Consider the following 12697-nt stretch of genomic DNA (forward strand, 5'->3'; position numbering starts at 1 on the left):
AGAGTCCATTTACTCCTCTAAATTTCGAGGCATCGGCTTGAGAATTGAGATGCCCTAATATAGGCAAAACAATATACATGATTCGTATGTTATACCATCAGAAAAGGCTCTTAGGTGCCCAACAAATTAAAAGAATATGAAACTGTCAGGTATTGGCACACGCATGGCTTATTTTCAAACTTACTAATACTTGGTATAATTTTTCTCTACAAGTAATAGCTGGCCATGGGTTTCACACACACAGACGAGAGGGACTATGACCAACTCAACCACACGCACGCGCTGTTGAGAGTCTCAAAATCGACTCGCGACCGCATGCGCATGCCGCCGGGCCAACAACTTAGCGCACATCAAATATATGTGCATGCATACTAGGACTAATTCCGACGCGTATGGAAAATGTTAGGCGTTGTGGCTTTCCTTTGTGTCCCTAATTAAGAAAACCATGCTGCTTGCACGTGTTTAGTAGTACAAGATCATTCTTAACGCGTATGAATATTTTCCCCTTTCAACTTTGATTAGCTTATTAGTATGGTCGATGTCTGGATGTATATAATGTGGTGGTTCCACTATGGCTGCCAGTAGAAAAGAACGCAAGACGAAAGCAACAGGTAGCTGGAGAGAGATGCTAATGATAGTACTAGTAACGCTAATCACCATCGCAGCACTGCTGCAACCTGCGGTGGCGGTGGCGGCGCCTCCGCCGCCGTCGCAAGGGATGCCCGGCTGCAACACCACCTGCGGAAACGTCACGGTGCCATACCCGTTCGGCATGGGGCCGCCGCGCTGCTACCTGCCAGGGTTCAACCTCACCTGCGACGACAGCCTCAACCTGCTCACCGGCCGCCATGACCGTGGCGGGAGGATGCTTGTCGTGGGCATCTTCCTGGAGAACAGCACGGTACGCGTCATGAGGAAGAGTCAAGGCACGGTGAACCTCACCAGCTCCGGCCGGCGCTTCCGGTGGAGGCTCATGGAGGGAGGGCCGTACTCCCTGGCGGCGGCGAACGAGTTCATCGTCACGGGGTGCAACGTGGACGCGACGCTGGTCGACAGCAGAAGCGGCGGCAACGCCAGCTCCTGCGCCTCCTTCTGCATGGGCGACAACCCCTGGCGAGAGAACATGACCCGGTGCAGCCTCGGCACCTGCAGCGCGACCATCGCCTCCACGGGCCACACGTCCTACGACGTGAGGCTCCGGCCCGTCGTCGATGAGGACGCCGGCGTCCAGGGCGTCCTGAACCGCTTGCCCATGCACGCGCTCATCGCCGAGAAGGGCTGGCTGGGCGTGAACAATGCCTTCAACCTGCTGCTGGGGCTCGATCAGCTCTTCCCCACGGTTCTCGACTGGGCGTGCGCGGCCGACGACGTGTGCAAAAGTGCGCACAGCGTCCGGAACAGCAGTGGAAGAGGCTACACGTGCCAGTGCCAGCCCGGCTACGAGGGAAACCCGTACCTCACCGGCGGATGCCAAGGTAATTAACCTACACAAACTGTTCAACACATATCAGTCCCTAACCTGTTGAAGTCATATTGCTATTCTGAAGAGTCGGTATTAGAATACGCAACGTCTCCTGAATGATTGGCGCATTGATGGTGCCCCATAACAATTAGGAGTGAAGAATCATGTCAAACACTTAAAATTGATTAAGGAAATTGATATGTTTCTCTATTGGAGATCTGGCATCAATCTATCTTTAAATTTTAAAAAAATCATAAATAGACATATCAGGGAAAATAATCATCACTTACTACTCTGTTTTTCTAAATTTTAGGAGTATTCGTTTTTCTAAATTTCTATGTCTTGGTACCATATTGGAAACACAAATTTGTCAATCCTAAGATTATGTATTCCTACATTTTTGTTATTTTGCATTTCAAATAAGTTTAGTATTTAAATTTTAGGTACCAATGGAAGTATTTGGGTGGCTTGCCTAATTGTTTCAAACATTTCTCTTTGTATGGTAGATATCAATGAGTGCATGATGCCAAACCTCCATCAGTGTTATGGCGTGTGCACCAATACGCTCGGTTCTTTTCAGTGTAGGTGCCCACGAGGATTTCAAGGCAACGTTAACTTACCAAATGGATGCATCAAGTCTGTGAACACAGGTAAACACCAATGCCTAACCTTCTTTACGGTCGTTATACATATTCAGTTTTGCTAACGCTCCATCGCTGTAAGAATTCCAGCCTATACATTGCAACAACACAAATTATTGCAATATATTGTTGCAAAATGATGCTATTGCAAAGAAAATGTGTGTTGCAAAAAAGGTCATTTTTTACAAGTCATGTGCCAGCATGATATTTTAATGATTCCATGCAGCACAAAAATATGTCATCTATTTGGATATTTCAACATTTATTATAGTACCATTCTTTGTGCAAAGAACATATTGTAAGAATTTTATGTTTACTAGTTGATAAGAATTGGTTGTTAGATTGTCAGTCTCAAGATTGGACTTATAACCATGTAGTTCTCAGTTTCTCACTATCGAGTGTACCCGTATATTTTATATATCGTAGTTTACACTAGGGCTACTTTATATTTTCATGGCAGCTAGCACCACCAAATTTCAAATTAACTGCTATATCTCCAATTTTATGATTAGATCCCAAATTGCGCAGCTAAGATCAAATAGCATTTACACGTGAAACAATTAGTCCATGAATTATGTCAGAAGAACCACAATTATCACTATCAAACGCAAGAGTAGGATAAACATAGTCGGACACCCACAATGGAGCCCTTGTTGTTGCTGATCATCCAAGTTGCCAATCACGGCAAGCCTAAATTTTTGGCAGAAATATGCCTAAAAGTAGTTGCAACCTTTTATGGGGATAGAGTATTCAAGACCTAGTATAGGATGAATACATAATTTCAGAAGTAGTTGAATAATAAATAAATTAGAAACCTATAAATTGATCATATGTGTGCTTAATAAACGAGAGTCAATAGACTAAACAATAAGCTAAAAAGAAACATTCTAATATAACCATTGCCAAATAATTGTTCCATTAGAGGTGTGCCACTCGTTGGCTCCCATTTTCTTCCAAAAGTAGAAGAAATTAACACTATCTTAGAGAAAATTAAAATATGTGATTCATATCCCTGTGAGTATGTGCATAGTTGTTGATTAATTTTGAGAAATTCAGACACTTATTGAATATACTTATTTGACGCTGAGGTTGTGTCAATCAATGCGATATACCATGTGAAAACAAGTACTATGTGTGGCTAGCTCGAACTAGGTGCAACCATGCAATGGAAATGAACTATAGTTATTTGACGTTGTGCTTTATATGTTTCGGTGTCTTGTATGTTTTTACATGTATTGATGCTATCAAAAAATTATACTTACGATAACTGACAACAATGTAAATACTCCCTCCGTCCCATGGAACATGTCGAAAGTTTGTCATGTTCCAATCAGACAAACTTTCGACATGTTCCATGGGATGGAGCAAGTACTATCGTCAATAAGTACAAATTTTAGGCAGAACTTATAAGGGAATGAAAAGGAGCGAATTGGGTATTGTGATAGAGTTGAAAATTGCTCAGCTCTCTTACAAACTATCAAATGGCTAAATAGAAACAAAATGGGCAAATGTGCATAAAAATGTTGACTAATATTTCTGAAAGGATGGAGGAGATGCTATAATAAAGAGATTGGCGTACACATACTAGTTGAGTTTATTTATCTGTTTGGTGAAGATTCAAATGATAAGATATGTCATTTTATAAATTTAAGGTGTTGTTTTGAACCACAAGCAGTAATATCTTTAACGTGAAAGGATAAATGTTCATGAATAACAGAAAACCACCCTTTGAATTATTCTATTTGCCAAACAAAAGTACATCTGGAAGCTAATGGCTAGTACTATATCTATTTTTTTGCAGGTTTAATCATTGGTCTATCAGTTGCCAGTGCCCCGTGTCTGATGCTTTTGACTCTTTGTGCATTCTTAATAATTCGCAAGGTTAACCATCAAAAGGCAAAAAGGCTAAAGGAAAAGTTTTTTCATCAGAATCGTGGGCAACTGCTGCAACAGTTGATATCTCATAAGTCAGACATTGCTGAGAGAATGATTATTCCCTTACACGAGCTAGAAAAGGCCACAAACAACTTTGATCAAACTCGTAAGCTGGGTGGTGGAGGGCATGGTACTGTATACAAAGGGATTCTATCAGACTTGCATGTTGTAGCCATTAAAAAGTCAAAGATTGTGGTCAAGAAAGAAATCGATGAGTTCATAAATGAAGTTGCAATACTATCACACATCAACCATAGAAACATTGTAAAGCTTTTTGGGTGTTGTCTTGAGACAGAAGTCCCTTTGTTGGCATATGAGTTCATTTCTAATGGAACTCTAAGTGATTATCTTCACAAGGAACCACCAAGTCCAATACCTTGGGAAGACAGATTAAGGATTGCAGCAGAAATTGCCAAAGCTCTTGCTTACCTTCACTCAGCTATTTCTGTACCCATAATACATAGAGATATCAAGTCTGCCAATATACTCCTTGATGATGCCCTAACAAGCAAGGTGTCTGATTTTGGAGCCTCAAGGTACATTCCTAGTGATCGGACAGGCATAACAACAGTGGTTCAAGGAACAATAGGATATTTAGATCCTATGTACTATTACACGGGACGCCTTACAGAATATAGTGACATTTATAGTTTCGGAGTAATTCTTGTTGAATTGCTTACTCGAAAGGAGCCAGTTACATATAGGTCTTCAGATGGCGATGGGCTTGTTACACATTTTGTTGAACTACTTGCAGCAGATAATCTGGTTCAAATACTAGATCCACAGGTTGTGGATGAGGGAGGTAGCCAAGTTAAAGAAGTAGCTTATCTAGCTGCATCATGCATAAAACTAAGAGCAGAAGAGCGACCAACCATGAGGCAAGTAGAGATGACACTTGAAGGCCTACAAGCACCTAAGGAGCGTGTTCTTGATTATTTGATAGCAAAAAAATTTCAACATAGTTATTCTGAAATGAGTTTAGAAGAAGAGTCATTTATCTTGTCCGGGAGTTACCCTCAACCGACATGCGATGAGTCCATTGTTAGTTAGAGGGTTGCTCATCAACTATTGATGGCAGTAAATAGGATTTATTCTTAAGTTTTAATGTTTTCTATTTTGGCTTGTGTTTTGAGGTTTTGCTCAATTTAAACTCAATGACAAGAGAGAGTGACATTATAAACTCTCACAAGAATCACTCACTTACATACATAGTTTCCAAAGCTACATATATAGCACACAACAATGCCAGAACAGGAAAGATACATCACAAACACAGTATGGCAATGAATGGAGGTGTAGCTCTCTGGAGTCTAGCCCACTCAATTCAGTCGAATGCAACACTATCAGCCAATTAGCTTTATAGTGCATGACAGGTTTTATGCTGAAGCTTTAACATTATCAGCAAAGTGATTTACAGCCAGAAGACCATTCTATTCACAACATCAACTCATGAGGCCCTAGAAAACCCTCAAGAATGACAAACTAGAGAGGTAGCCATACTGTCATTAAAACTCAATTGATGTGATGGTGCTTGTTCCACAGTTATGGGGAGAAAAGAATGATTGTTTGGCCAAATCCTTCCCTTTAATTCAGTCTTACTAGTAGGTGCATATATGTTACCCATTAAGTTCATCAACACTTCATTCTCTTACCCTTGGTATGATAGATGCATTTACCAGAGGCCAGAACCTATTCAAAGGGTGGTATAAGTACCTTACGGAACAAGCACAAGTAAATTTTCGACTGACTACCATTCATGGCTCTTCGTGTGCAGCAGAAAAAGTGTGGCCTCGAAGAAACCTTTTAATTCTGCCGTTGAGTACTTACACATAACTTACTAAAACCGATTCAAAATTCTTGAGAAGATCGTTCTGCAAATGCCAAATTAAACAAACAGGCAAGCACTAGTACCACAAAACTGCGAAGCAAGCAGATCAGACGAGACAACTACTCAACTGCAGGTCTTCTTCTAAACCACAGAACAGGCATATTGGTCGCTAGCAATAATGATACCACGGGATAGGAGTACCTGCTCCGGCTACATAGCTCCTAATTTAATCGAGTACATGATATAGTGAAGACATTTAGAACTGGTACTATGAAAATTCCTCTCTCTGCTCTTCCTTGATGGGTACCTTGTCACACACCATCCAAAACCTTTCACATACCCTTGTTCTTCACGTTGCATTTCTATTTCACAGAAATAGGAAGGGTCAAGAAATGAGATAATTAAGCATCAGAATGTCAATTTATGCATCAAAATATCAAATGGACCAACAAAAAAAATGGATAGTACTCCCTCCGTTCCCTATTAATTGACTCTGAAATAAAAATGCATAAACTGGAGCACGCTGGTCTGAATAATATACTACTACGATACATGTGGGCACCATGCTTCAGCGTGCACAGAGCCAGAGTTTCATGCAGAATAGGGTTCATAGCTAAAAGAACGAAAAATTGTCATGTGAGTTTGCGGTATGAAAAACAAAGAAGCAAGGACTCTCACCTGTTTAATCAGAGCAGCGGTCCCAGGGGCAAGCTCAGCGTAAACTCAAAATCATCACACGGTTAAGAATGACAGCTTTTTTCACCAAGGGAAGGAAGAATCTCAGTACAGTTCATACACGGCTCAGCAAAACATAACGACAAAGGAGTGTTGCAACAAAAAAAAACCATGCAGGGAACCACAATCACTCAAATTTGTGAGACCTAACAGTATATGTGCCAGTTACGATACAACATAAGACACTACCGCACAAATGGACTGGTAACGACCCCTGTTCTGTTACAGAAGTATTAATGGAGTGACTGAATCATCTTACAAAAGGTTGCCAATGTTTCAGTTTCAGCAGTCCGTACGTATCAACATCCGTGATCTCAAACTGTGATCTCAAACCTAGATGAACAAACTGTACCTACACATCACTGACTAAAACCGATATCGCAATGGTACAATTAGCAAGCAGGCAAGCATCGGAACCACAAACCTGCGATGCAAGCATATGAGACGACATAGCTACTCAACTGCCGGTCTTTTTCTCAACCATGAAACAAAGATATTGGTCGCTAGCAATATTGCATCTATCTGCTCTTCCTTGATGGGTGCCTCTGTCAATGACCATCCAAAACCTTTCTCCTATCCTTGTTCTTCACGTGGCATTCCTATTTCAGAGAAATCAGAAGGGTTAAGAGATGAGATAATTAAGTATCAGAATACCACTTTAAGCATCAAAATATCAAACGGACTAACAAGAAAAGTGGCAAGTACAACGATAGGCCAATCTTATGCGGCCAGTTGTATTAAGCTACAACACTTGCTGTTAAATGCCTTCATATTGCCGATGGACATATTTCTATTATTGTTAAAATGGCCTAAGGAACAGATCATATATGTAATACCATCCCACAGCTATATCAAACTGTGCAATGGACGGTGCACATTGCAAGACTATGTAAGTCAACAAGCTGTATACAACTACAAATATAATCTGAAAAGCCAAAAGGCAAACCTTGCAGGATCATCCTTGAGCGTAGGAAATGTGGGAGGCCAGATCATCATAAAAGGATGAAAATTAACAGACGACCTATGACCATCTCTCCTCTCATGCACTTTACGCAGTGCTCTGCCCTTGATATCTACATAGAACGTGCAATCACCCATTTGCAAGAACACAAATTCAGCATTGTCTCCCACCAGGCATATCTTCACATGACCACTGTGCTTGTCCTCAATCGTGTGATCTAACATCCTCAGAGAAATGGTATCCAACACCAACCAGTTGCCCCCCCTGTGGAGCCAGATGTTAAGTTGTAGCTCCTTAGTATCGATGAGATATACACCGGAAGCATCATTCACCCGGGACAACACAATGTCTGAAGAGCCATGCTCCACTCCTTGTGGAAGCTGAATTGTGGAGAAACCTGAGTTCATCAAATCCAAGACAATAATGTCTCTCGGGTCAGCCACCACATAGATTTTATTGTCGACCAGCACAGCTTTCAGTTCCCACCGTGGATGGCGAGTGAGCTTTGTCGTGACCGAGGTATGCTTGCACCAGGCACCATCTTGCAGCTTATATACGTGCACCGTGAATACTGTGGTCACCCTGTCAAACTTCATGAACACATAAAAGTGGGACAAGCAGCCTTCATCATCTTCTCTGGAGAGGACTTGATTTTCGAGGGCGAAGAGATTGCCAGCCTGGAAAGGGGGGAGTGGGATGAAGGCCATCTCTCGCCCAGGGCACAGCGGACTGTGCACTATGACAGAAATGTGGGCTCCTGCTGCGTTGTACATTATGGTGAAGATGCTGCCGTTCTGGCAGTTCTTGACCCGCATTACATCGTGGATGCCGAACCGGTACCTCGCCACGCGTTGGACGACGGCGGCGAGCTCTGGGGGTTGGGGCACCATCGGTACGAATGGCGTAGGGTTCAGCAACGCGTTAGGGGTGTGGTAGAAGCCAAGGAGACGAGGCGGGTGGAGCTTTCGAAAACGGTGGAGGAAGACGGGGTCGGAGGCATGGTGAAACCAGCGCCTACATACTAGAGCGGCGTGGACGAGAGTGGTGGGGAAGCCGACCCGGACTAGGATCTCAATGAGAAGATCGTCGTCGTCAAGCACCTCAGACACGGGGCAAGACGGGATTAGGGAACGCCACAGCCTTTTGCCATCCACACACGGCGTGCGAGAAATGGGATCGGCCCTGAAAAAAGCAGCAGCACACACAAATGCAATCAGTAGGTTGAAGAAATCCTCGATCACTGTAGCTACATAACATCCAACAAACAACATAGGTACTAATTCCGTTTAAAAATAACAGTCAGAGATTTATCTAGATTTGCATATATCTAAACGTGTTTTAGTGTATAGATATACTTCATCCATAAATAAGTGAACGTATGGGTTTTCTAAAACAGATTATCAAATAGAGAGAAAATTGCATTGGGAAGATGCAAATCAACATCTTTCTTCTCTTTAATTTTTTCACCTCAAATAAGTTAATCACATGCATAAAATGAAGATAACATGTGCTGAATATTGTTGGGTTTGATTTCCGTGTGATAAGAGAGAAATAATTTTTGCTACTTTAAAGTACATTAGGAAGATAGATGTACACTCTTTTATGAACAAAATTTAATGCTAAACACGTCCACTAATTTGAGGACGAAGGGAGTATGTGAATCTAAATAAATCCATGACACTTACTTTTAGAAGTACATAGTACATATATATATACATCTATCGAACCAGCCACAGAACACACAGATTAAATAGAGAAACTGGATGTCTTACAATTGCGGAATCTCATCAGGATCCATCTTCTATCTCCCCCAGTCGCGGCACCCTTCTCTCCACTGTCGCAGCAACCAGCGAGTAAATTTAGATAGGGTTTAATTGCGAGGGGGGGAATCTAGCTAGGGTATTGCTGAAGTAACGCGTGGAAATTGTTAGGAGATCCACAAGGAGAACGGCTCACCTCGAATCGTTGGTGGCTGGTGTGTCGAGTCCGCCGGCGGCACCGCTCCTTCTTTCTCTCAATCTCTCGGGTCGCCGGAGACTGAGGAGATGGAACTCGGGAGGGGCAGGGTGATTGATGCCTCGTCCTCCTTAACCCAGCCATCCCATGATTCCGATACAAGTCCAGCCCAATATATCAAACAAGACCACTGCAAATCCGGCCCAACGCCAGAATTGCGTCCCATGCAAGTCCGGCCTAACGGTAGAACTATGGCCCATTCAAGCATATCATATTCATTCAGCAACATTTATCTTTTTTTTTTTTTGGAATCCAGCAAGCTTTACCAGCTTCAGTGCATGTTTTTTGACCACATAGACCACTTCTTTCTTTAGGGAATCAGGAGAACCTTAGTGAGTAAGGTATACCCGCATCTTCGTTCAACTAGCTAGTCGGCAGCGACGATTTTGTTGGAGCTATCAAATTTGTAGCACCTACACCATTGGAAGTACTTCTCCATCCTATGAAACTTGCATATTATACATTTAAATTTTAACAAAGTTAACATAAATTTCATGAGACCATCCCTTAATTATGAGAGTTGAGTACTTATCATCCTATTACATCCAAGAGTTTGAGCTAGTTTAGAACATAACATCCAATGGAAAGTACATCATGGATGCACATAATGAATCCTCGGTCTGCAAGCTTCTTTCCTTTTAGAGTGTTGGAAACTTGTACTTGCAGCACTAGTTGTGCGTGCATTGCATAAACCTGCATTTCGCTACACGTTACACTAATCAGGCCACATGTATAGCTCGATCTATGGTTACACGCTTGAAGGTAATACTCCTTCCGGTTGGATTCAATCGACGCGCGTGCCGCTACGGTCGATTAAACATTATCAGAGGTACTTCCTCTGGTCTCTTTTAATTGATTCGGATTTAGCACAACTTCCGACCGGTCAGTAATCCGTCTGTGTAACGATTTTTAGGCTGGGTTGTGGCGGACTGGCGGGTGGTCGATCGTTCAGTCGCACACAGAACGTACTGTACCACTGCTACTATTGACATTGCTCTCGATCGTTAGGCGTGCAGCTTGGACGGGTTATCTTTACCTACTAATAAAGGAAGTAAGGTTTCTCCCCAAAATTTTCGTCCGTTTTTGAATTACCCTTTGTTTTCAGTTGAATTTACGGACAATGCCACCGCCCATGTTACATAACGGTTCGTTTAATCGTTGCACAAAAACAAGTTCGATTCCTCCGTAGCGTGGTTGTCCTGGGCTCCAACAGCCCAAACGGGCTCCTTGCAGGCTGCATGCATGGGCTGCTCATATGGGATGGTCAGCTTATTATGGGCTTTCTGCTGCTGGATCATATGCATCGATTGTTCCGTAGACCTGCCAATACGCCAAAGGTTAAAAGGAGGTTTATTTTAGTCCCACCTCGCTTTGTTATAGTCTTTTTCACTGGTTCATATAGATCAAAATTTCTGAAATATCAGCAAGCTGGGTTGGAAAACAATAAGCAGCGCCACAATTGGTTGGTCTCCGAGACGCATGCGCAGATCTTTGAAAGACCAGAGCTATATATATAGCCCTCCGAGACCAGAGAGCTAAGAGAGGGTTCGGCACGCACGGGCAAATGTGTGCCACCCTGCCACGGAACCTGGCGCGGAGTGTGGAGGAGGACGGCGACTCGGCGAGGGGAGCCTGCTGCAGGTCGAGATGAAGTTGGGCAGCGCGGCTGTGGCGGGAGCTTGTGGTGACGGGGAAGGACGTTGACCCGCTGGGAGCATACCGCGAGCTGCCGGATGACTCTCCTGCGCAGAGGAAGCTGGCGCGGCGCCGCGCTCGGCCTGGTGGAGGTGGGAGATAGAGTTGTGGCATTGCAATGATTGAAAGTTGAAACCGACTCCATAATATTTGATTATTATCCTGTCCCGAATTGAATTATGAGAATCATCTAATGATGATTAGTGCTCATTCGAGATTTAATTCCAAACCCCTGCGAAGAATAGCTTCTTTTTTAATTTCTTGCTGCACATGGGCCAAAAAAAATTAGTAACTGAGAAACAATTTGTGTCAACCCGTCTTAAGGCACGGGCAAATGTGCAATCTATACCTAATAATAATAAAAGCAAAAGTGTTTATGTGGTTTAGTTTGGTTTGGCGCGCCGTAAAATCGTGTCCGTCCTCCCATACCTGATCGTCAAATCGCGTCCATCCGCCGCGTCCTTACGTGGTACAAGAAGTGCCGGCCATGGGCGAAACCGAGAAGGAATCGAATCAACGAGATTTGCAGACTGAACCTGATCGGACAATATGTGTTTCACCTGGTCTCTGGTGTATATCATGCACAACCAGTGGCGGAGCCAGAAATTGAACTGAGGGGGGTCGAAATTAAGCTCTAAAATTTTTTTTGACAGAAAAGAGCAAATGTATTCAACAAAAGAGGTTCAAACATATTCAATTTGCATATTTCATCAAGTACAACAACAAAATGACTATAAAAAACATAAACACCAAAATAGAGCCACATTTTGATAAGATAGTATCATACCATTAAGTTGTATCTAAGCTTGGAAGACGAAAGCCCCGCGGAAGATGACCTCTGCGGTTGTTGTAGGAATGGAAACGTAGCATAATCTTCTTGTCATCAATTTTGGCAAATATATCTTTCTCAACATAGCAAATCATCAAATCATTGAGCCAATCATCCCCTATCTTGTTCCGAAGAGATAATTTTATAATATTCATTGCCGAGAAAACCCTCTCAACTGATGCTGTTGCCACAGGTAATGTCAAAGCAAGTGCAATAAGGCGGTAGACCAATGGAAAGGTCTCGTGGTATCTCTTATGTACTAACTTGAGAGCAAGATCACTCAAACTGTCACAAGCTATGAAATCAGGACTTCTCTTCATCACATCAACATATATGTCCAATTCACCAACCAATAGAGAACAATCATGTGAAGAGAAATCAGCAGAGTACATGGTTGCAAGCTCAACTAGCATATCATTATCAAAGTTGCTGAATGAGTCTCTAGGATCAAGGCATGCAGTGCACAATAATAGGCGTGTAGAAGCTTCAGAAAATCTATGATTCATCTCAACTATGTTTCTATCAAGCACCTCATTAAAGATTTCTACCTTGTAATGATGCAAGCAAGTAACCATCTTGCGTGAGCTCCTTGGGT

The 12697-nt window shown here is 42.7% G+C and overlaps 2 protein-coding genes and 1 long non-coding RNA gene across 3 annotated transcripts; 1 reads left to right on the forward strand and 2 right to left on the reverse strand.

Annotated features, from left to right (window-relative positions):
* Window positions 1-571: 571 nt before the first annotated feature.
* Window positions 572-5088, forward strand: LOC124691141 (wall-associated receptor kinase 2-like). Its single transcript, XM_047224416.1, has 3 exons — window positions 572-1475; window positions 1969-2112; window positions 3905-5088. Exons 1-3 carry the CDS (start codon window positions 572-574, stop codon window positions 5086-5088), a joined length of 2232 nt encoding a protein of 743 aa, XP_047080372.1.
* A 1651-nt stretch (window positions 5089-6739) lies between these two features.
* Window positions 6740-8515, reverse strand: LOC124689084. Its single transcript, XM_047222683.1, has 2 exons — window positions 7548-8515; window positions 6740-7200 (listed from the first exon to the last, which is right to left on the reverse strand). The coding sequence occupies exons 1-2, from the start codon at window positions 8450-8452 to the stop codon at window positions 7188-7190; spliced, it is 918 nt and encodes a 305-aa protein (XP_047078639.1). The 5' UTR covers window positions 8453-8515; the 3' UTR covers window positions 6740-7187.
* Window positions 8516-8525: 10 nt separating this feature from the next.
* On the reverse strand, window positions 8526-9617 carry LOC124689085. The gene is made up of 3 exons (XR_006998707.1): window positions 9519-9617; window positions 9335-9396; window positions 8526-8744 (listed from the first exon to the last, which is right to left on the reverse strand). It is a non-coding gene; the product is annotated as an uncharacterized LOC124689085 (long non-coding RNA).
* Window positions 9618-12697: the final 3080 nt, after the last annotated feature.

Source organism: Lolium rigidum, chromosome 2 (genome assembly GCF_022539505.1).
Source record: "Lolium rigidum isolate FL_2022 chromosome 2, APGP_CSIRO_Lrig_0.1, whole genome shotgun sequence".
In the NCBI taxonomy this organism is placed as follows: domain Eukaryota; kingdom Viridiplantae; phylum Streptophyta; class Magnoliopsida; order Poales; family Poaceae; genus Lolium; species Lolium rigidum.

Bases quoted from the DNA above. Each gene is read 5' to 3' on its own strand.
- LOC124691141 (XM_047224416.1), top strand. From the start codon at position 572: ATGGCTGCCAGTAGAAAAGAACGCAAGACGAAAGCAACAGGTAGCTGG. The intron at 1,476-1,968 runs GTAATTAACCTA...TTTGTATGGTAG, and splicing joins CCTCACCGGCGGATGCCAAG to ATATCAATGAGTGCATGATG. The intron at 2,113-3,904 runs GTAAACACCAAT...ATTTTTTTGCAG, and splicing joins CATCAAGTCTGTGAACACAG to GTTTAATCATTGGTCTATCA.
- LOC124689084 (XM_047222683.1), bottom strand. From the start codon at position 8,452: ATGGTGCCCCAACCCCCAGAGCTCGCCGCCGTCGTCCAACGCGTGGCG.